General features: G+C 40.9%; 1 protein-coding gene across 1 annotated transcript in view; it reads right to left on the reverse strand.

Annotated features, from left to right (window-relative positions):
* Positions 1-238: 238 nt before the first annotated feature.
* Positions 239-25735, reverse strand: part of lmo3 (LIM domain only 3) — a 41542-nt gene continuing 16045 nt past the window's right edge. The window contains exons 3-4 of the mRNA XM_029495289.1: positions 8518-8643; positions 239-344 (exon numbers count right to left, since the gene is read on the reverse strand). Of these exons, the coding sequence (XP_029351149.1) occupies positions 239-344; positions 8518-8643 (232 nt within the window). The remainder of the gene's footprint in view (positions 345-8517; positions 8644-25735) is intronic.

The raw sequence follows: 25735 nt of genomic DNA on the forward strand, positions 1-25735 counted from the left end.
AGTTTGTTGTATGCTTCCAGGGTCATTCCCTGCCACGCTGGCATCTCTATGGCTATTTTGTACAGCAGAACGTGTCCCCCCCCAGGGAGGCTTGCTTAGTTATGTACATGTGGGGGACAGGAGATGAACAGGAGGCAATAGTGCTATTTGTTGTGTGATTGCAAGCTCTCCTTCAGTATCTCGCTTTCTCCCACTCCTCCTCTTCCACCTCCTCTTCCTCTGCATAGGCCTGCTAGGATCAGCGGACCTGGGGAGCATAGCCCTCCTTCATCAGCCCCTCTTCGTAGTCTGTCTGGCAAAGGATCATGTTGTTCTTCAGGAAAAACTTGTCTCCCACACAAAACCTGCACCACACAAAGATACAGAAGAGAGGGAATGGGGGTTTACATAAGCATCAAAGGTAGAGTCTCATCATTAGTACTGAGCTGTAGGCTAGTAAGTCCAGCCAGCTGCAGTGGTAGCTTCCTGACTACAGAGTAAATCTCTACCACAGCTACCCTAACCCCCCCTTCAGCTGCAACAGTGCAGACAAGAAGTCCTCCTCTAGGAAACAGTCAACTCAATTACAAGGGGGGAGATGCAAGGCTTGGGGGGTGGCTGTTAGTTTGAGTGGAGAAGGGTAGGGGTGGAGAGTCTCTGGTGTATACGAATGGAATTATCTCTGTTTCAGGCCAGGGTTCCTTTCCACCTGCAGCTACTACAGAAACCCCCACCGACCACGTCGATCCTGTCCTGCTCAAGCCAGGGGGGGCTCATAGTTACGCTTGACCTTTTAGCACAGCACCAAGTGGAGATTATGTTGAACACGTAACAGTGGTAACTCTCGCTGTATTGTCCTGAGGGCTGCTTATCTCCCTCAATGTGCAGGTTGGACAAGGTCGGTGAGCAGCAGTGCCAGTGTTTACCGGGGGGAAGGAGGAGCTGGGGTGGGGGCGGGGGATAACGGGGACAGTGAGTCTCGCCTCCGTTTGACTTCCCTGGATGTCAAGACTGCTGAGTTCAGTGCTGCGAACTGCACACAATGGATGCAGCTCTGGTACCTGACAGGCTTGGGCTGTTTGTAGCATTTATTCAGGGCTGCAGGGCAGATTGGGAGCATGATTTGTTGCATCCACCTGGGACCAATTAGCAGGATTCATATGCACCGTAGGTATTGGCACAAAATACTAAGTGTGGGAATGGTGTGTTTCTCATAATAAAGCCAAATGTTCTGATGGAGAAATGACATTTATTTTGAAATATATATGACGTAAAGTATTATTTCTAATTCATGGAATGGATCAAATGGAAAAGGTGAAATGAGGATAAAGTACAAAGTACGATGCCATGCAGCCAACCTTCCCAGTGCTGTAAGATGTGAACAAAACGGTACTTTTCCACTCATTCTCGGTAGGTTTGTCGAAGGAAAGGGGTGATCAGGACGCATCTTTAAGCCTAACAGCAGAACCAGTGAAAGGTAGACTTTGTGGCTAAGTTAAACACTATCTTGATCATGGCTTTCCAACAGTAACTCAGTTTTTTTTTTGTTGTCAAAATTTCTGCTTGGATATGGAGAAAACATCCATCTTTCCACTAGTCATACTATTTTATCCAAGTCAGCTCGAGGGTGGAGCGTGTGGAGACAGGGGACTGTGTTCTCATATTTTCTTTGTAAAGCTTTATCTGATCAAATGTTTTTCTATCAATGATATTTGTTGTATTGAAATCAGCATAAGTTGAATTAATGGTCTCTCATATGTGACACAACTTTGACTGTAGCAAATGGCAACAACGTGACTAACTGCTTTTGCCGAAATCTTGATGAACTATAATAATATTAATATAATTACTATCAATTATGATTACGTACACCAGGACCTCACAATGAGCTTTGTTCATTTGCTGTTGTTTCGTTACATATCTGGTTAACGTCATGATGTTCATTAGAAAACTAAAATACACAACTCATATCCATTGATCTGGGCTGTCTCACACAGGCAAAGCCATATCTTCCGAAATGGTGTCATTGACTGATAAAAATGTCCTGTTTAAATGACATGTTCACTCCCAGAATCTATTAGTGTCTGTCTTTACTGATACCGTGCCCACTCCCATTTTAGCTTTATCTTCCTTTATTTATTTCTTTTTAACCCTCCCTCCACTAGCGGGAACCACGTCACTCTTTTTCATTCTCCTCCTCCTCTCTTCTCCTCCCTTTCTTCTCACAGCTCCTATCGCTGCCCTGCACTTATTTCACACAGCCGAATTGTTTCTGCTCAGTGAAATGTCAACAGCATATGTGATATATGTGCACCAATTATGATGAAGATATTACACTGGGCCCATCACAGGCATGTCTAATAAAAGACCTTGTTATGCCCTAGTATTTCCACTTTCTTAAAAAAAAAAAAAAAACTATTGCAGGGTGCATCTTCTATACAGCTGTCTATTACTGTATTCTGACATACTAGTTTGCTGCTCTTAGCGTTCCAATAAACATCTGAATATATGGTAGTTTGTGTCACTCACTGTTGATATTTACGGAGTTCCCATGGATAAATAGAAATATTCAGGTAAAAGGGTAACATATCTTCTTGACTTAGCATATATAAATATAATTTCAGTGCTGGCTTGGCCCAGTGGTTCAAAGTTTGTATTGTCTCCTGTGAAACTTGTTGTATGCCTTCTTATTGATATTTTATGTTTTTAGAAATTTAGATGTCTGCAACTACAGAATAGAATAATATATAAATTCACCAGTTAATTAATCCACTGATGAATTCTGGGGGAAAAAAGCTCTGCAACACTAATGTTAAAGCTAAAAACTATATTATTATGTTAAGTACACAAATCCAGTTGATTTTTATCAGTTTTTAATTTTGAGGAATCAAAGCCATAAGAAAACACAACATATAATGTGATGGCACAGTCTACCTCAGCTAAATGTTTCAAATTGTCAGCTAAATGTTTCAAATTGTGTATTTATATTTCAGAGGAGATTGTTGTTGTAAGGTGTAACTCAAAATCATCATTTGTCACCAAATGTTTATTTTGAAGTGGTTAGATACGTAATGTGTAACACAATTCCTTCTTCCAAGGAGGGAAAGACGCAATTTAACAAACACCAGATCTAGGTACATTTTCAATGTACAGTGGGCAGTATTCATCGATTTTTAAACAGGCTTGCCATCTTACATCATATCTACAGTGTTGCCATGAAAACAGATACCGTACAAACATCCTTTCTTGTATATGTTTTTGAAAGACATCCAGTGTCTTCAAGATAGGCTCATTTGAAGTCCTCTGACAGCAAAACATGTTCAATATCTGTGTGGATTTAGGTTGAAATTTAGGGACTGTCAGCATCACAGCATGTGGGTTCAATTGCATTCACATTAAAACACATTCCATTTTCTTCACTTGGGCACATATTTTTGGACTTTTGTATGTCACTCTACTGCTCAGTAGCCTAATGATCATAGGACATAGCGATGGCCCACCCTGCATTAACAGATTCCTTTAATATCACATCTGTTATCACAAGTTTAGTATCTATAAAAATATGTGTGGTAACCTTATCCTGGTTCCTACTTTTACAGTCTTTTCCATCTTTCCTTTTCTTTCTTCCCACAATCTTCTTTTACTTAGAAGAAGAATACCTTCCACAGACACACACTTAAAAGATGTATTGCGATGCCAGCTAGTTGCCTCGGGGTCTTGTGTTAACTAGAGTATTCAGTTTCTACTTAAATGAAGAAATGGCGAGATTGTCAAAGAGAGAAAATAGTCTCAACTGCACCAAATCTAATTACTGATAGGATGCATACAGGTTCAGAAACATTTTGACACTGTGACACCGATGCTTAATTGTAGTAGTATGTTGTAAATCTTCTCTGGCAGATTGCTGCTGGGCAACGAGACAGCGGCAGCGCAAGGACATGCTCAAGATGGTTTTTCTTCAGGGAATGTAACCCAGAGAATATCATTTCACATATGAGAAGGAAGAGATTGAATTGTTTTTAAATCTATTTTGTCTCCATATTTGTTGTTAAACATCCCCTCTTGTTGTGTTCTAAAATCAGTCCAGGAATTTATAATTACACCCTTTATCTAAGATGTTGAGAACTTGCAGGTGTTTGGTCTTAGCACATTCCTCTTTAGTATGAGCATAAACCTAAAAGACTCAGTCCAAAAATTGCTCAGAGCCCAATATGCAATCACTGTAGTATCAAACATTAAATACAGGAAAATAAACTTAAACATCTGGCCCAAATTTTCTTTTTCTTTTCTTTTTTTCCTATTTTAAATGCTGTCTCATATTTCTTGTCTACATCCTTATCCATTGCCTTCCTTATCACACCTTAAAGGTCCCAGATTTGCAAATTTATTTCACGTTTGTATCACAACCAGTATTTTTGGTTGTATAAAACAATCACCATAATGTAGTTTTAGAAGCTTCTTAATGGAGTGCTTGATGAACCAACCAGAATAGTGACTCTGATCTATTGGTTAACTTACTGACTATATAACAGATTTGAAGTGAACACTAATAATAAACTATTCCTGCAAGGTTGGAGGGTGCATCCAGGTAGGCCAGGTTTGGATGTGGTTGAGGGTTAGGGTTAGGGTTAGTCACTGCCACCTTTATATTAATGAATATTTATAAATTTAGAACCTGGACCTGGTTTATAACATGGAGGTCTACATTTAGACTGTGTATGACCTTAATAAGGACTAATAACATGCAAATTCCTCCACTTGACAGACTCAGTCATCAACGGTATATAGCCAGGACTTTTAGAAAGCTGAAAATGTGGAAACCAGATATTAGTTGAAACAATAATTTATTATCTCCATGAGCAGAAAAGAGGTGACATTTATTTGTATGAATTTTGTTATTTTTACTTTGCAATTTTCCTCCATAGTGCAGGATTATGTTGTTGAATTGTGTTCTCTGGTAGGCTTGCTGCACAGGCTCTCAGTCCTCAACACCAATCATACACAAAGTGACAACTGTGTCCCTTATTGCCTATTAGGCCCCTGTCTAACAAGCCTAACTCGTGACATACAAGGCACCAGTGGTCGAGCTTAGCTGTGCTGAACCCAATTGGTGTCAGTTTCTCCTTTCAAAGCTTCAGCGTAGAGCTTCCTCCCCATATCAGCACTGACCTTCCCCTGCACTGTCACCCATCCTGCTCTCCTCTACTCCCCTCTACTTTAACCTTCCTCCAGCCTCCCTAGACTGTGGCCTCCAGCTCATCAGGGGGAAATTGGGCCAGCACTGGCTAGATGATGAGGCTGGACGACAGCCCCATCGATTAGCTGTCCCCCAGGGCTGATCTGTGGCTAACTGCTTGCTGGATGGAGTCTCATATCACTTTCCTTATTCCCCAACACCCCCACCCTCACCAACACCTCCCCTTTCCTCAGAATCAGCTCCCCGCCCCCTTGGCTCTAAGACCACGATGGTGCCTCCTATCTCCAGTTATGGTGGGGAAAATAACAGGTCTGACTGGTGGGAAGGTCGCGATGGTAGATTTATGTCCAGTTTAACAGAGTAAGGCCACAGTGGGTGCAGACATGAGCAATCAGAGCCAATGTAGGATCCTATATTTTCACTGATAGACCAGAAACAGGAGCTATTCACTGCCCTCAGCTTGATACCATTTCAAAGTCATGCACAGTGTGAAGAAAAAGAGGGGCAGGGGTTGAGCCTTTTGTACTCTGGCAGATCCACAAGTAAGATAACTGTTTAGGCTGTTCCATTTATCTCACTCTGAAGTCTAATGTCGTGGCAAGAAAGAGATTGGTGGCAAGTCAATGGTGACAATGAAGTTAGAAGTCAAGAAAGCGGTTACAGGTCATGATAGCAGCTATAGAGACACCTCTGCCCTGCGGTAATTAGTCCATTGTTTAAGCGGGGCCCCTTAATAATAACTGAACGGTCGAGTACTGCGGGAGTCCCTGATGAAATCTGAGTGATCACTAGCTTTGGGTCTTTACTCTGTGGGATACACGCACCCGTAAAGTGAGACAGATGCATGAGAAAGCGCACAAGCATGCAGTGGTAGGGCTGGAGGAGGTTGTAGCAATTCAACCTTCAAACGTCAACGTGGGCTGCAGCTGACCTGCAGGAGCATTGGATAATTACACTGGATGACCCTCAGTGACCTCTGTGATTGTCTGTTCTGTTTATCAGATTTCACATTTTATGACAATGTTCCACAGAGAAATCTCTGGGCCATTTGTGAGATGGATTAGATTGCTTTATCAAAGGGGGGCCCGTGGGGTGTGGAGCTGGGTTTTCATGTTTGTTTGAGACTGGGAAATGGTGGGGGGAGGCTGGTATAGATGAACAAGGCAGCAGATCGGTATGCCAGACAAAGAGCAGCAGCCCATTTCCAGGATGGTTGCTACAAGATGTTGAGAAACTATTAGGGAATCTCAGAAGTCAGATCTCCAGATAGATCGCAAGCTGAGGCTGAGAAAATTTTGTAAAGGTCATTCTATTAATCACAATCAAAATGTTGAGAAACCCACTTACACTCCACTTATTTAGTCATGTTGTGGTCATCACCAATGATACATTGCAACTGCTCTGAATCACACCAGTTATTAGCTTTAGATGTATGAATGCACTATGTCTTAATGTAGCATAAATGCAATAGGCTGATCTGACTGAAGGAATGAGAACAGATCCGAGTGATCTTATTTGGGCTCAAACTTCAATTTGTTTTGAGTTAGTGCTGTCATTTACAAATCAAGGTTTGAACTTATATTATGTACTAACTTTATAACTTTTTATCCTACACAAGAGCTTTACCAATGTAAACAAACTGGAAAGCAAAAAGCGAGGAAGAGCCTCATTTAAAGCCGGTGCCACGTGATAAATCTTAACCAGGTCCTGGTGAAATTGTGATGGGCATCTGGATGGCACTTGCGCAGCCAGAGCGGCCCACGTGAAACACACTGATGCCAATTTTATTCAACAGTTCAGCAACTGCCCTAATCTAAAAAGAAAGATTTGCTCGTGCTTAAATGGGTTTTAATGTGGGAGAGCAGAGATGGCCTGCCTGGGCCTGCCTGATGAAGATTAGCTGACTTCTTCCATTAGAGGAGGCTGTCTGGTGCAGCCGGCTGAAGTGGCAAGACAATAACCGAGTGCTAATTGCGCGTAACCGGGTCCTTTGCCTTTAGCATGCACAATGTGTCTGGTTTGTGTGAGCGTGTGGGCACTGGTGTCTGCGGGTTTGCAACAAAGTGGAGTTTGGAATGAGAGCGACACAGGAAGCACGCCATTGAGTAACCTTCCCCAATCATTTTCTTTTGGATGCTTTTTTCTGTAACCGTAAAAAAGCTTTTGATCACGTTCTTCATGATGGTCATGTGTTGACTGTCTGGGAACATGGATTCAGTAAGGTTGGTGGACAGAGACTGGGAGGTAGTGGTAAGCAACCCAGGGGCTTCAGATATTGGAAGACAAAGTGTTGTGTGTTTTCTACTTGGTGCTTGGAGCACTACAGTGAGTGTGTGGGTGGGGAGATGGAAAGGGGTTTCGTGTCTTCTAGTTGCATTAGCATCTTGGCGCACGTACACCCCTACTAAATATTCATTTTAAAATAATTTCTATTGCTTCCTGTCCTCATTACTTGGGAGTTTTGGAAACACTAATGCTAATGCTGAAAACCAGGTTGTGTTGCAATCTGGATGGGCAAAAATACTGACGAGCAACCTGAAGGAAAAGTCAGCCTGGAAAGACAAATGCAGGCCAAATACTCAGCCACCCGACAACAAAAACGTCTTTTAACTAATCAGCTGAGCACAACCAAGAGTAGGCAATCATTTCTCTTTACACCATCTCACAAACCCAGTGTCTCTGAGTGGTCATGTAAGTGTATGCTTTCAAATGTGTTGTGTGGATGCACGTCACTTCTCATATTGAGCTTAAACATTTTTTAAATGCCGTTTTTATATTGAAAAGTGAACCAACGCTCACTGCTGCTTTACCACAATAATGGAACATAAGTAATAAAGATAAAAAACATCAAATATTTCCTTCATGTATGTAAATGGGAGTTGGCAAAATATTGGAAGGACTTCAATTACAGATGCAGCAGACTTTCTAACAAATACTGAATGTAAAATAAGAGCTGAGATAGAGGCAGATATGTTTTGGGGGTTGTTTTCTCTTTGGTGCTGTAGTAACTCTGACCACATCCTGATCCAGGTAGAGGCCCAGTAATGAAGACTGATGGGAAGCATATGTACAGACATGTAACTGCGCCTGTAGCTCTCAGCTGACGTTGTACAGTAGTGCTGCAGGAGCCTAATCACTGTGCTGGGACCGGCAGGTGTCCTTAAGGCCTCGGATGTGTCTATTTGGCTACTGGTTAGAGTGATAAATCACAGGTATGGGACTTTTCTTCAACTATGAGCCATGCATGGGACTCACTGTGGTGCCATTTTGCCTCCCATACTGGCCATCTGCCTTGGTCACAGGTACGGGAGAGGGACTGGGGGTGTGGTCTAATCGCTCACCTCTGATTGCAGAGCTGGCATGCGAAGCAGTCCAGGTGGTAGACGTTCTCCTTGGCCCTCATGACCATCTCGAAGGCTGGGATTAGCTTGCTGCAGGCTGCACAGTTCCCCGTCACACCAAACAACCTGAAACACATAAAGAAGACGCAGGATGCTATTCATTTTCGTAATCCTCAGTACACAACTACAAGGCTTCATATGTTGTTTTTTTCTTGTTTTTTGAACCTATAATAAATAGCGATGCAGCATAACCATAAGTGAATAATTACACCAGCTTGGGAGCTGCTTGTCTTCCAGTTTTTTATCTTATAGGCAAAACACAGCTTGGACTGTAAACTGATAGCTCAAACCGAATAGTACCAACAGACATAATGGTGGCAGTTCAGCCAGTAACTCAGTCACGACATGGTCATCGGCCTGAATGAAGAACTCAATTAAAACAGTGGTTCACCCGGTAGGCTGTCACAGTGCTTTGCTCTGAAACATTCTGGGTCCAAGCCCATGTAGGCATACTCCCTTTCGTGATGGCTCGGGTTCCAGTCCTTTGCTGCAATTCACCCCCTCTTGGTCCCCCAACTTTCCTGTTTATCTCTTAACATGTAATTGAAAAGGGTTGGAACGCTTTGAGGAAAGTTATGTGATATATTTAGTGACATCACGGACCACTGTGGCCGCGACAGCACTGCCTCTGCATGTGGGTAGGCATGATCACATCGTTTGAAATATTTTTTTCATATTTCATATTTCATATATTTCATTTATATTTTCATATGAGCACGGCATTCAGGAGCTTTTACTCCACACAAAGCCAGTTTTTCTTTGAATTCTGGATGAAGTAGAGGACTGTGCCTTTCATCTCACCATATACAGTACAGGCCAAAAGTTTGGACACACCTTCTCATTGAAATGAATAGGAAAATATGTCCAAACTTTTGGCCTGTATTGTACTCAAATTTGAAAGCCACATTTGGCCACATGAAATGGCTGTGATCATTGTCTCATAGATGCATAGGTGCATTTGTTTTGCCATTGACTGGTCACTGGTCTGGTCACATTAAAAAAGAAAATATTTGAGGATGTCATATTTAGTAAGAGGAAAGATTCAAACCAAATCACATCAATGTATTTGTGATAAAAGACAATAAAAATGACCCAAGATCATCTGTTCAGTGCCATCTTTGGTCCTGGGCCTGAAAATGAAACTTCACCCATCATGAAGCCTATTCAACATTTCTATTCTGTCTGTTGTGCTCCAGTTTCTGTGTTCGCCGAATTGGTCCAGATGTGGAAGCAGCATCTGACAGTCATTCTGTATGTGGGCCAGGGGAGCCAACAAGTATTATAGGCCAGAAGAATTGCAATCATGTGACCCGTATATGGGCCAGATGTATCCCAATATCTTTGAGTCCAGTTACTTTGCAAACTAAAGCAAATAAGGACAGTACATTTACATTTTTGAACAACAGCTCACTCTACCTGCCACCGCGTCCCTCCTTTGTATCCCATTTTTCTTGGATACGCACTAGACAGAACAGCAGGAGTACATCTGCTTCTGCTGCTTCTTGGCAACTCAGAGCAATGAGAGTGACAGCTGTCAGAGTGATTTTGCTAAATACACTAACGTGTGCAAGACGGAGAGGGGCCTCTTAATCAGTTACAAAAATAGGCTGGACTGAACTGAACTACAGTAGCACAGGAAAAAATAGCAGGGCCACAGCTTGTGCCAGAGAAATAGATGCAACATGGCTAGCACTGCTGCCCTGGGAGGACCCTATTATTCCTTCGCCTGCTCCAGGGACATTAATGTGAGTATTCATTAGGGATTCAAGGCTGTTACTACACAGCGACCTAGACCAGACTAGCAAGGAAAAAATATCTGATAACGAAATCATATAACAAAATAACCTATTAGGCGGACTTCTTGAGGCACTTTTAGCCGTCGTTGTTAAAATGATAAAACGGCATGCCACTCTCAGAGTCTGTTAGAGATCGCAATCTGATAAATGATCTTGGGGCCTGGGATATGCAGGGTTGTTTATTAACCTTCAGAAAGTATGTTTCCCAGAGGCAAAGGAAGCAGATAGATTGTGCCCTCATAAATACCTACAGAATTAAGGACCACTGTCAACACACCAAGATACAATGAAGGATATCTCTTGGAACATTGTAGGTGGGTGAAAACATCGAGGGCCAATGCCATGGATTAGTTCTGACTTAATTAAAAGAATTATGCCTCTTCCTTTGAGCAATTTAAATTTAGATACATTTGTGGTGCTGCTTGTCCTCTCTTTTCAGCACAAATGTTCACTGCCGGAGGGGCTTCAAATGAAACTGATGAAATTATACTTTTATTTTTTTTTTTTAACTTACTCTGCTTTGCAAGAAGCGAAATCTTTTTTTTTTTTTTAAGAAGAACAAAAAAATGATAGATATAGTGTGAGATAATGAGCCCGAGTGTTTGAGCATAACAGCAGTACTTTACACAGCGGCTTATGACACAAAGAGTCATAATGCAGCCAGCTCTCACTGAGCAGGGGGTGAGTGTCCTTGTCTTCCAGTAACCTGAATCATTTTCAAATAGCATACAACTCAAGGCTCTGGGTTATAAATGATGGAGGGCGTTTGTGTAAAAAAGTAGCGTTTTTGAGCTTTCTGCCTGTCAGCTTGAATCAGGACGGTGTTCTGTTTCCCTCTTCCTCGTGTCTGTCTGTGCTCCTCTCTCGTCTCTTGCAAATTTAAGCCGGCCCGTGTTGCTGAAAAGGACTGTCACACTGCTTTGCTCTGAAACATTCTGGGCCCAAGTCTTTGTATTTCAGAACAACCCGGCGTCTGTTTGTCTGCTGTAGTGCCAAGCACTTGAATCCGATGTGGCGGAGTAACATTTACATGGTGTGTTTTCTTTCTTTACGTTCTGCTGCTTGAAATGGCCTGTTACTACAGGCATTATGGGACCCACATAGTCACCTCTCGACCACCTCTCGAGGTTAATCCACTTACCAGAGAATAGTCAAAGTTTTCTGGTGGTAGTGCTATCTTTACTGAACCAGACCCAATGCAGAATAGCTCTCCATCAGTGTTTTGCAAACGTTTTCAGCACAAAATTCAGCCACTAAAATTAAATTCACAGCAAAATCACCAAACATCTAACCATCACCCCAAACCAACAGGGCGACTATTTCAGTAATGTTGTGTTGAGCTTGGGTGGAAAACTATCATAAAGAAAGAAATGGAAAAGAAAAAAAAATAAATCTGTGACAGAGCTCTAAATGAGAAATTTAAGCAAAGAAGTAAAAAGGAAATCAAACCATAACCCAAACTTGAAAATACCTGCAATTTGCCTTTAATGCCATTTCCCTAAACTGTGGAGAAATTACGGAAATAAAAGTAGAAGCTCTGATAACAGGTGACATTGCATTATATTCTATATGAAACCTCTTGTTGTTATGTCCTTACCGTCCAGCCCTGCTTGACTCTCATAAAGAAGGTGAACCTTGTAAATGACACAACGTTTGAATGACAACGTTAGTGTGGCACAACACATCACCTTTGCATGGCGTGTTTTATCATTGTGGCGACAGTCTTAAGTCATTCATATGAAAAATGTCACTGTTAGCACTGCTGTGATAACAGGTTTATCTCCCTGTATTTACCCATAACTGTCTCAGTGGAAGTTATATATGAACAGAAACTGAACTGCATGTCTTACAGAGGCAGTGTCAGACTTTACATATGTATATTTGAACTAATTGCTTGCTGTCAAAGCTGTTGGCCGTTTAGTTTATTTTCGAGTTATTGTTTTTCATGGCCATACTCTTACTGTATGTGAGGATGAACTGATGACTTATCTCTGTTGACCCAATTGCTTGCTCCCATTTCCACGTTCCTTTTCAATTTCCTATAAAGGGATGAAGGCACAAAATGCCCAAAAAATAATAATAATGATACGGCTGTCAGGGCTAAAGCATTATTGAAATTAATTCAAAGGCTGCGATTAATGCATTACTTTTTAAAGTTGCATTATTTATGTTCTGCAATTTTATTGCATTTCCATTTCGGTCTCTGACTTTACACGACATAGAGGAGAAAGACAAGCATTTGCTTGTGATAGTTCATTTCACTAATAGAGAGAGAAAAAAAGAAAAATAAAGCCTTATTAGACAAGTCAAAAGCAACTAGCAGCTTGATCAACTAAATTATTTCATATTTCATATTTAATGTTATTTAAGCCATATTCCTGAAGTAGACATTATATTCCCTCAGGCTTAAAAAACATTTGTTGAGAACTGCCTTACATTCATCATACAGCTCAAAAAACTAATAAATATAGGATCCATCCCTCCTACACTTAGTAAGCAAAAAAGAGCAGTGGCTCTTCATTTGGACTGGTCATAAATAAAAAGCAAATGTTAAAAAGCTAACCCTAACCCAAATATATGCATCTATCTTTCTGCTCCAACAACAAATAGAAGCAATGGTGGAGTTGGAGTTTTTGATCTGATTAATCACAGTGTAGCTGTGGATTATCGTGATTAATCAGATCAAAAATTCTAATAATTTAACAGCCCTAAATAATAACAAAAAATAAATAATACATAAATAAATAATTTGTGTTATTGGAGTTTTGTGATAGTAAGGGTTGCCTAATTTAAATACATTATTTCAATTTATTTTAATTTCATTTTGTTTTTTTTAATGAATAATCTCTAAAGCCTGGTGGCATGCGCTGTATTGTGCAGAAACAATATTCAACAGAATCATCTGCAATCAGCTTTTTAAAAAGATGTTTTCAAACTCTGAATATAAATATACTGAGCTGTAGTTTGTGGTGTTGAACTGTATTTCATTTACAGCAGGTGTTTTGTCAAGCCCATTTATAGAAGTGAAAGTTGAATAAATAACAGGAACACCTCAGTGCAGAACTGGAACACCACACACTACATAATATTTGATGTATGTATGTATATATATATATAAAATTCTGACAAAAAGCAGAACTTCCAAACTTCTGTCTTCTGCTTCTGATCTACCTGTTTCCTGCATAATTCATTGTGTACCTTTCTGTGCCATTTTAACCACTGCTTTAAATGATTAAACCTCCTAACCTGTGCTGACTTATGGGAATACTTTCATCGCCTCCTCAAATCAAACAATTTTTCTAGTGTCTCTGACAAGCTGAGCTGAAAAAGTGCTGATAACGGTCTTGGGAGGTTCACCCAAACTACATCTGTGGCAGCCAAAGAATCCAGGCAGCCGGGGCTTGCTGGGCTCTTGTGTGGCAAACACTCTTCAAACTGACTGCACGCAGGAAGCCCGGGCTCACCCTGTGGGGAGGGGAAGATAGATGGAGCGTACCTGCCACTCGTCTTTCATCGTTCCGCCAGTTTGATGCTACAGACGCTAATGGCTCTCAAGGGAAGAGGAAAATTAAGCATGGTTTGGTTATAATGAATTCAAAGGCACAAAAAAAAACCAATTCAAGGATGATGGTTTTAGAGGCCTTGTGTTTAACATCCATGGCCTGGGACTCGATGCTTTTAGCCCTGGATGTTAATTTGTGATGAATATATACATTTGGAAGGCATCTCTTTCTCAGGCTGGCTCAGCTGTCTGCTACATCTAGAAAGCAGCTATCTGTGGGTCTGCTAAGGAAACCAAAACAGAATAACATATGTAGAATTGCAAGCTTGACATACACTTCATATCCATTGCTGACAAAACAGCATGTATATTTAAAGAGGCTGAAGATACAACATGAAATTTAAATTCAAGCTTTGCTCAAATCTGAATTTGAAAGAGAATGGAGGCAGTCATCGCCCAATACCTTTTTTTTCCAGTCAAAAGGCTTTCACTGCACAGCTCAGTGGTACCTATTTGATGTGAGAAAAACAGACGCCAATTAAATTATTCCACAAGGCTTTAGCCCAGTGGACCCCAAAACCCAGTCTGAGTGTGCAGTGTGCAATGTGCCCCCCTCCAGCGTCCCCTCGGCCTGCCTTGGGAAATTGTAGTGTTGTCATTCGAAAGCTTTTTTTTCATGTTTGTCAAGCTAATTCAGAAATACAGTGACCCCGCCCCATCCCTCAGGTAAATTACTGAGGTGTAGGAAATAAAGTGAATCATCTCTGACTTCATACTTACAGCTGCAGATGCTGCACAAGGCCTGTGTGTCAGATAGCAGAATCCTTCTTGAAGAGCTGTTCTCTCACTCTCTTTAATAATATGCCTGTCTGTGTATGTATATTTATATATATATTTCAGATTTTGACAAACCTGGCTTTGAGGAAGTAGCCACGCATCAATAGAAAACATAATCTTTCCATATTCGTCATAGAACCTTTGGATGGCACCCGAGTTGTCCACCTGTACGCTGGGGACAGCGATCCCAGGCATTCTACTCTCTCCCACTCTCTGTGTCATTTGTTACGTCGCTATCTGCAACACTTTTGATTTGAAGAATTTGAAGAATTTTGTCTTATGCTCTGGAGATACAAATAATCATATCTTGCATTTACTCTGCTCTACTGAGAACATTGCAACTGTTTATACCTATCTTAATAACATTCTACGTTTGAGAGGACATTATCAAAGGACTAAGCCAGAGTCTTTTTGTGTGGATGTAGAAAAGCAGAAACAATTCTCAAGTTAAAGGACACAAGTAGAACAATGGGTTGAACGTCCCAAGTACCAAGGAAATTAATTGATGTAAAAGGGACACCGTCTCTGGAAAAGGAAACTGAAGGTTTCAGTATCTAACTGGAGCTAAAAGTCGTATCATTGAACTGAGGCAGAGACACAAACTAAACCTTTATCTCCATGGATAGATACCACAACACGGAAAAGAGAAAGATACTTTCTCTCTTCCATGTTGTGGAAGAGATACTTTCTCTCTCCCTCTCTCAATATAAATACATCCATTTGTCTTTGTATCCATCTATATCTCTCTACCTCAATCTCTGTTACTTATATCTCTCTATCTCTCTGCATCCTTACCTCTTTTCAATCTCTATATTTATCATATCATATACATCATTTAGTTGAAGTGACCCTTTAAAAATGAAACTGTAGAACGCTGACTTCTGGAACAAATTTTGCTCAAACTTTGGAACCAGTGTGGACCTTTTTACATTGGCGCTTAGCTCTCCTCCTCCTCTTCCTAGCCCCAGCCCCCTTCTCTTCCATCTCTCCCACCACTTCAACTGCTCCAGCCTCGGCGTGCATTTATCAGCCGCTGGATTAGAATTTGTTTCCTCATAAACCATTGATCATCGGCCTATTACTAGGCAAATGACAGTTAATTACCCACTACATTAACCACCGGGACCTGGGGACCGACTCCCTGTGCCATCAGTCAACATGATGAATGTGGCAAGTTCAGTAATGCACGGCCGTTCCCTCATCTGCCTGCCATGCTGAGAACAACACCTGGATCTCACTTCCAGGCACCCAGGGAAAATCTATGGCAATCTGCATAATTACAGGCTCAGGGTTAATAATGGACAAATGATTTGTTGCATCTCAACGTAGGCTTTTTTAATGGGATTGTGCTTTGTCCGTTTGATGATCCATCCTGGCCGGAGCAAAGCTGGTGTCCCGCTTGGAATTTAATCACACCGAGGAGGTGCTAAAGTTTCAAGAGTCTGTCCACAAAAGGTGGGTGAGAGAGGCAAGAAATAATTGATTTGATTTGCCCATCAGTGCTTCATTACAGGGAAATCTTGACAAGAGCAGGAGAAAAGTAACTGAAAGGTGGGGCTGCAGAAATCCGAGGTGCTGATGGGAGCTGTGGTGGTTGGGGCGAGAGGAGATAGTTAAGGGTGGCAGATGTAATCAGACTCATGCATTGCTCAATTTAGTTCTCCCTGCATGTGTGATTGTCAGTGATTAAACAGCTCTAGGGGCAAAATTATTTCAATTACTGTGGGCTTGACCTGGGAATTGTCCCTGGGATAAGATTTTCCTCCTTGAGTGCTCCGACTTGCCTGGCTGCCGGCTCTATCAGTTCTCATCTACACCTGGACTCTGATATCCTAATGATGAATTATGGCCGGCTTTTTGAGAGACCGTCCACCATACCTAGGAACATTCCCCTGAACTGTCAACCTGAAGTGCAGCAGTAGAGAGATGTATAATTGCCTCCTATTGAAACTCATTGAAAAGGCTGAAAAACATTACACGTTGGCCACCTCTTGGAGACGAGATAAGACATTGGTGGCAGTTGTGTGTTGTGTTACGATAATCAAATTTTTGTTTTATCCAAAGTGAATGCAATGAGAAATCTTTTGAAAAATACTAGCTAATAGAAAATACTACCTTGACCCATTAAGAGATTATCCATTATCTTTAACCCTTGACTTCCTTTCCCAAGGACAGAATAATTTAAAGTCAAAAATGTACACTTTTACAGTCCTCAAATGAGAAACAACTTTTTCTTTCACTCAGTGTATTCAAAACAAAGTAAGCAGGAAAAGCCTTTCAGCACAGTTTTTTGGCAGTGCTGTGATTGGGTCCATTTTGGAAAGGGTGTAATGAAAGATTTTGACCCCCGCAGGGGCCAGATGTGCAGTTCGATAGGCACTTTCCCTTCGCCAACCCACCTGCAATCCCAAGCTGGGTGCCAAGCTGTAGCACACTAGCCCTGCAATTATCTGCACCAAACATGCACAGTCCCACGAGTCATTGCTCTTCACAGCTAATTTAGCTAATCTCAACTGGAGGGGACGGTCCAAAAAATAATGTGTCCAGGCAACTGAACAGAGACATTTTAGTTAAAATGAAAGTACTGGTGCTGTGTCCCACATGGAGACAAATTGGAAGCCTTGTTATTTCAGGACAAGGAGAAAAACAAGAAAGAATCATGCTCGTTCATGGCACCTTTAAAAAGGAGGCATCACTCTAAATCCAGTGAATCCACAAAAGATGTAGTAATATAGAAATGAATCTATCCTTGGATTAGTATATAAACTGTAGAAAATAATTACAGTCCAAAAAAGACAAAATGCAGCAGGTTTTTAATCTGTACCATCTGTTATCCCAACCCTTGTTGCGGCTCTTAGCTTCTCCAAGTCTTTTTTAAAAATTAAACCCTATGTGTGTGGTTTTTAACGGTCCCTTATTCAATGGCATACATTTTCATGTCATTTTCTAAAATGAAGTCTCTGCTCTATACAAGTATCTTCTAGGTACAAAGGTCTCAAACAGAGAAATGCCCACAGTCCATGAAGCATCTGTCAGACAGCAGTGACGACTCTCACCCCCAAGCCACACCCACCTACAATTCTTTTGAAATTTGATTTCTCTGACTATTTGCCTGTAAGCTGGTATATTTTTACGCAAAAACACAGAGAGCAGTTAGCCAATCAGAGGAGAGGATCAAATCCTCCCTAATTGGTAAACTGATCTGTTGACCAGAGAGAAACCTGACAGAGGAGATGCAAAACTACAGTGAGATGGAATCTTGGTTGGATATCAACACTTCACATAAAAGAGTGGAGAAGATAAAATATAGGAAAATAACCAAATGTTACAATACAATTTAGACTATTATTATATATTTGTGGGGATATTGTGTTGATATTATAAATGTAATTAGTACAGTCCTCTTTCCATTTTAAATGAAAAGTGAAAAAAATTTATTCTATGTTGCAGAATGAATAGTTGCCCTTATTTTTCAGTGACGTTAACATCGTTAAGCTACATTTGTTTAGAAATTTATCAGGCAGCAAAAGAGTTTTATCATGTGATGGAAAACATGAAACTGTTTTCAAATGTTACATCTCAGATTTAATTTTCTGATTATCAGTTATTCAAGGCGGGCAGCATGTGCTGTCACCCCATAATAAGAAGGTTGCGGGTTCAGTTCCTGGCTTGGGTCCTTTCTGTGAGGAGTTTGCGTGGGTTTCCTCCGGGTACTTCGGTTTCCTCCCACGGTCCCAAGATATGCAAGTATAGGTCAACTGGAGACTCTAAATTGACCGTAGGTGTGAATTCGAGTGTGACTGGACTGATGAACTGTCCAGGGTGTACCCCACCCCTTGCCCAATGTGAGCTGGGACTGGCTCCAGCAGCCCCGCAACCCGGAAGTGGATGAAGATGAGTGAGTGAGTTAGTCAAGGCAATTTTTCAAGTTTTGCTTTTAGACTAGAGTTGCAAACAATAGCTTAGTTCATTAATAGGACAACAGGATGCCTCAGATGCCCCCAATGAGTACAAGGCTACTCCTGCTGCATTTATGATTACAGAAGCAAAGATCTGTCCCAGTTTCCATCCGCTCAAACAGATATCAGACTCGAAAAACTTAATTACAGAAAGAAGAAAGAATTGATAAGAATTAGGTTTTTACAATTAGAGATCTCAGTAAGACTCGTTTATAATAAAAAAAAAAACCCAAAACATTTATCTTTCTCAGAAAACACAAGCTTTAGCATGTATTAGCATTAATCAGCCATACTTCCCACCTTGAGAGGGTTCTTCAGCGGTGCTTTATTTTCATATTTGAAATGACAAAAGACTACTAAGCTTCATTAATAGCCTTCTCTCCATATCATAAAGGTTGTAATTCAAATCCAGGCTAAATTATATTGTTATTGAGGATTTTTTTTTCTTTTTTTCTTTTTTTTTTGCCATCAAATGACATTCCTTCTGTGCTTTTGGGAGCCAAAACAAAGGTGCCCCTCTCTTAACCTCTCTTTAAGAAAATGTGACCCCTCTCATCAGGACAATTAAGTGCTAGAATGAAACAGGACCCTTCAGTATGAGTGACCCCCCTTCAGACTCAATCACTCGTTATTACGGGAGCCCAGTTTGACCCCTTAGCATTTTCAGATTACATGTGAAAAGCCCCATTTAATTACAGAACTTCAGAACACACACAATTGTGAGTTGGGGCATTATTGGTGAGGTAATTGCTGGATGTGTGAAGAGAATTGTGGTGTTGGGAGGTTAATGGCAGCCAAGCTTTCCCAAGCACAACATAACAATTATAGTGTGCTTTCAAAGCTTTTAACATCTATGTGCCATCTCATTAAACTGCAAACTGAAGTGGAAGCTGCTGAAGTACACGCACACAGGTTTCTTTTTATTACATTTTCCACCATTTGAACTTTTATGTCAGAGAAAAAATATAACAAATTAGCGAATTTAAGAATGAACGATCTGTTTACCAGGATTATACCTTCAATTTAGTAGAATGTGCAAAAAAAAAAAAAAAAGTGCACAAACTTCCTGTTAACAGTTGAAATTAAATTATTATACATTGTGTTATTTTCTTAAGAAAAAAAAAAATCAGAGCAGCTGACAATTCTCCTAAACACGAAAAATGAAACTGTGTTATTACACCTTTATATCAGTTTCTGGAGGCTGCCGCAATGACACGTGGCCCATCAGGTGAAATCTGCTTGATCGACGCGTTGTTGAAACACGGTCATGGATGGGAATATTATAAATATTCCCCCCGCTGCCTCCAAGGCAACTGTCACAATCTGTCAGCAGCAGCATCTTTTCATATTCCTCCTATTCTCTTATGATGCTTTCTGCTACATATCAGAGGACACACCTAATCCGTCTGCCATCAAACAAAGGTCAACATATCCTCCTGACAGTTATCGTTTCCTGAATTCCGTCATTCAGGAAAAATTGGTAAAAACTAGAGGATTTTATGCTTAGGAAAAATTTTATAATAAATGTAAGTTAATTTGCTGCTGAATAGCTAATTTGGGGAATGAAATAATAGGATTTTCTGTTTTTATACAGAATTCTCTGTATTTCTGTATTCATAAACAGTGAAAGTAAAATAATTTTCCGCTGTTTTGCATAAGTGATGGTGAAGTTTTGTTTCAATACAAAAAATTCAAAAAACATTGTGCTGTTTGTTGTAAGGCATCCTTGAGTGCCCTAAAAGGCATCCATTAATAAAAATGTATTATTATTGGAACCAGCATTGGATTTGACATTGGGGATTGCAGTTACTTGGGTGTTACTTTGTGAAAATTTGTTCTTATTATTAGCACTTATTTTAAATGCTGTCTTAAGTCTTCCCTTTTCCTAATTTTATGCATCTAATTTTGAAAGTTTGCAATAATTTTTAATTTGTTTCATGTATTTCACGAAGCACTTAGTACAGCATGTCTTTGTTATTCATTCTTTGATACAGGTGAAAGAAAAAAAAAGTCTGATATTTAGATGATGCAGATCTTTTGCTCAGCTTCCAGTCAGGTAGGATTTATCCTATCCTATCCTATTCCTTTCAACCGCTCATACGCTGAGGTCATTCAGACCACTACTGTACAAAGGTGCGATAAAGAGAAGTACCTGATCATTAGTGGGTGAAGTTTTTCTTGCCTCCATAAGTACAGGTCAAATGAGACAAAGCACTATGCAAATCACTATATCTGCTACAGAGTATCTGAAACAGCAGAACAACAGCTAAATGACAGTGTCCCTTACATTACTGGGGGTCTTCACAAAGAGGTGTGACCAAGTTTCAGAACAAAAAAGGAAAGAAAAAAAAAAAACAACTTACTATAACTATAGTACTACTAACTACTAACTATAGAGTTTTGTTTTTTTTTTAACTATATATTTAAGTTCCTCTGTCATGTTTGATGATAGATTCAATGTCTTTTTTTCTTTGGGCTAAGTACACTTTCCATTTTCAATTTTGTTTTTAAGCCTAAACAGAAGTTCAAACAGCAGAAGACAAATGAAACACACAGATCACTGATGATATCTCAATTTGTTTTTCAACAGATCTTTGAAAAGCTGAAATCAAACTTCAAAAGCAGTTCAAATTGATCCCACCTATTGTGATATAAATTCTCAAACCTTGAACTGAAAACCAAGAGGATGGCTGATGCTATTAGCAAAAAATGGCTGTGGATTCATTTAAAAATGAATGAACTTACCGAGCTATGGACATTTTCAGACCTAAATGCATTTTAACAAAACATTAGAAACAATTCACGAGTTGAAATGCACAATTATGTTTGACACAGTTATATTGTTTTACATGAAGGTATTACAAGTAATAAATTATAAAAATAATTGGAACAGTTTAGTTCATTCATCTTCTGCTGCTTATCCATTTGCAGGTTGCAATGGGCGAGGGCAGAGTACACCCAGGACAGGTCGCAGGACCAACACACAGAGGCAGACAGAGACCAAACACCACTCACCCACTGACCTATGGACAATTTATGTCTTTGGACAGTGGGAAGAAACCCAACCAGGCCCGGGAACCCTAACCCGCAACCTTCTTATTGTGGGGTAACAGCGCTAATCACTATGCCACCGGGCTGCCTGGAAGGGTTTAGTTGTTCAGTTTAATTAATTTTTGTAAATGGAATTTACATTTACACAATTTACACAATAATTGCATTAGCCTCTTTTTATTGACTAACCTTGATATCTCTCATATTATATTTTCTGTCTTACTTACATAATTATTTATTTACATTATCCATCTGAATGCAGTCATGTATGCTTGGACTACCATTTTGAGTTTCTCTACATTTCCACACATTGTTATTAAATTTCTTCAAAGAGCATCTAAACCTGAGAAATCTACCAACACATTTACATCCATTGTGTTCAGTGTAGAGAAAAAGACCCAGCATTCTGTCAGATCCTCACAGCACACAGGAAATAAAGCGGAGTTGTTATTTTGGGCCTGTGTGATGTGTTGTGAAGCCAGCTGGCATGATGATTTCTGCAGCCCACCACCTCTGCCTGTTTGCAGCAGAAGGCCCTGCTCCCCCACCCGTTGATCAGACTTTCTTAATGCAGTGTAGGTGGCTGAGAAATCACCTGGACACTGCTTTGACAGCACACCTTTGATTGCCTCTTTAGCAGTTCAGAGATTAAAAGCATATGGAAAACTAGTGGAAGGGGCAATCAATGCGGCAGCAGCTTCTCTGCAGTCACTGCTGTGTCCTGCTGCCACCATATTCTCAGATGCACAGCATATACACCACAGACAGACACGGTCTTAGCGATGCATTGATTTTTTTTACTCTCTCCAAACCCAATCATAGATCAAATGGGCTCTCCATAATGAGTCAGTGATTTCTAGCAGTTGTCAGTGTTTTCATCTGGAAAAACATCCTGATATAAAAGTTGTTTAAACTCATATTAAGTCTGAAAATGTATATATTTGTAATGTATGTAAATGTATTTGTCCTCATGTGTAGCTGTAGATAGTTCTTGCATCCGCCAGCACAGACACAGTGATGCAGGGCTGGATGTGCCAGCGCTGTCAGGTAACTTAATGAAGTTGTTAATTCCTTTGCTGAGTGACTTGTTTGTCGATATGTCCTGGCCAAGGGCAAAGCAGTGTGTAGAATTAGCATTCTTCTCTTTCTTTTGGCTTCCCAATGAATAAATCAAGCTGTTAAAATTGTTGCATTTACATCTCATTTTACACAAGCATGGCACAGCAATGACGGCTTGCTCAGCTTGGTTACACAAGCTAGGCTCTCTCCCTCCTCACTGTGCCATGTGTTATCACAGAGATTCAGGTTTGACCCATCACAGAGCATCAAACGCCTCAGTTCATAGCACTGTTATCACGAAGCGGAGAACAACATCAAAACCATCATGTTATGTTCACAAAGCTTTAGTGCTATATAAACAGGAGTCTGGAAAGTGCTTTTCAATAACTTGAATAACTTAACCAGTGTTGATCAGTTGAGAGATCTGGCATGCTATGCAGCCTCGGAGGCAGCCGCTGGATCAGGGCTGGATGGGGGTTGTTGGGGCACACAATAGTGTCTGGCAGTTCCGCTAGGCCGCCCACTAATTGAGAAGTCGCTCAGGGGTTCAGCGCAGGCCTCACAGCTCTGCCTATACCATCCAAATAACGCCTGTAAGTGGGGCTGACACCAACCAATCAGCATTTTGAAATCCTGTTTTCCACAGCGCTGCCCCACTCCACCCCTCACTGTTCTAACAGCTGCAACCAGCCCCAGTCTCCCTCACTCACCCTGGTCTCCGCATCCTGCTCTCCTGCACCCCCACTTCATCTCCATAAAGGCCTCATTAACCAGGGGTGGCACAGAAGGCCTGGCTGAAGCCCACCACATGCACACACTAGCAAGTCCGCACACACACACACACACACACACACACACACACAGTACCACCTGTCAGCTGAGCTGACTGACTACAGCTCAGATTCAGTGGAACACATGCAGACATGCTGCTTTCATGCTCTCATAATACAGCTTGAATCCATTTCTCACACTTTCATTAACAAAAAGAGGGGACCTCTTTGAAACGCCACCATTGACACATGGAAGCTGCAGGACAACTGTGTGACTGACAATGTCCACAATGTTGTCTGTCCTTAACTGACACTGGTGGGAAGTGCAGTAAGTCAAAGATGAAGCAGAAGTCCTGTGACCTGTGGTGGAAGGTCTCTGCATTAGCTCTCATATATATTTCATGATCATGTTTCTTGTACATTTTTAGTGATGTCATGAAAGATGTCAATTGATCTCTTCATGCATTTCGTTTTCACGGCTAACCTCGAGCTGCTGGGTGATGTTGAGAATTTACAGTTTTCCCTTGTTCAGGCATTTCAGTGTCCACAGTCACAGTCCCAGCCTTGTGGACTGGGATCTTAATCCACAATGTTGCAGATGTGGATTCGCTGGTGCTAATTGACATGCACATGGACACAATCAGAATTCACAGTAATCCAGGTACTGTTGAGGCTTCAGCTCCACAGTCCACACACATGAAACAAAGAGTGTGTGGAGGCTGAGCCCCGAACAGAGTGGGTGGAGGGGGAGAGATGGAGTTCTCAGGTCAGTTACGACTCTGAACTACTTTGGCGTCAGCTGATCCCAGACCATATCCCAATCCTCTGAGCTGCTCTTGGCCCCACAGCCACTGCTTGGATCTTCACTGTGTTATTGCAACTGTTTTCGCGTGCACACACACACACACACACACACACACACACACTCTCACGGAGGTTAAAGGTCTCTGCAGAAAGGCTGTGTTTAACTAACAGGTGCTCTCTTTCTTTGTCCTCCACCTCTGGGTATCATTTCCACCATCCTCTCCCTCTCCATTGCTCCATTCTAGCAGGCACAAAGCCACACTCTTGTCGGTCTGCTCCAAGAGGCTACATTAATCATGCATGCATCCCTCCTGCCGGAACACACCTGCTTTTGTCACTTGGAGCTATTTAGCATCAACAGTTAAAAAGAGAATTTCAGGTTCACAGCGGACAGTTTTGCTTTCCCTCGCTGGCTGCAGACAGGTTCCACCTTACCCCTCTGCTGCACACAACTTTCCAGAAGTGAGGGCTTTTCTATTTTTGTTTTTTTGGATTGTCTATGAGTGTGTGATTGTATACATGCTGAAAACTGTGAATGATTCCCAAACACATAGCCCCGAAACAAAACAAAACCAATGTGTGCCAAAGCCTGTGGGGCTGAGGAGAAAAGGGGGGTTTTGGAGGGGGCGGAGGGAGGGGTTGCATATCCCTGTGTGTCAAACAACAAGTCTGTTATCATGCACTCACATGCCTGCAGAGGAGAGGTGGCAGCCAAATATGTGGTGGCGCTGCAGCCAGCGGTGTGTTCCAGACGAGGCACGGGGCAGTAACTGCAGAGGGATCTTTACCCACACATAGCATTAAACATGACAACAAATCACAATGCACAGCTGCTGCTAGGTTTACACACAGGTCTTTAACAACTGATGGCACCCATGTGCTCTTTTGGCTTTCGCTTAATCATTATACAGTATGAAGTCAAGATCAAGTCAAGTCCTCACTATCAAGCCTTTGCTGGATTTTTTTTATGAAAGGAAATTTTAATAAAATAAAGATAATTAAATTTTAAATATATCCCACAGCATTAAACCACTCTAACTTTAAAAGCTTTAAAAATAGCACTGATATTCAATTAACCTGGTGTCAATTTTAACTGAAGAGTTAAATCTGGTTTCTTGGTTTTCATTTCGCTGCATTGAGTAACATATGCAAACTTTAGTACAATGTGAAGATTTGACCTCAGCACATTTTAAACCACTGATGGCATCACTTTAAACTCTGATGACACCTAGTGTCCTCACAAACTGTGTATACATTTATCACATTTGATCATGAACATCCTCCAAAACACACACAAATATATACTCAATAATATGAAATCTTAAAATTTGCTTCCCCAGCATGCAAAAAAAAAAAAAAAAACTTTAAATGCTCTGCTCA

Source organism: Echeneis naucrates, chromosome 23 (assembly GCF_900963305.1).
Source record: "Echeneis naucrates chromosome 23, fEcheNa1.1, whole genome shotgun sequence".
NCBI classification, from domain to species: Eukaryota; Metazoa; Chordata; class Actinopteri; order Carangiformes; family Echeneidae; genus Echeneis; species Echeneis naucrates.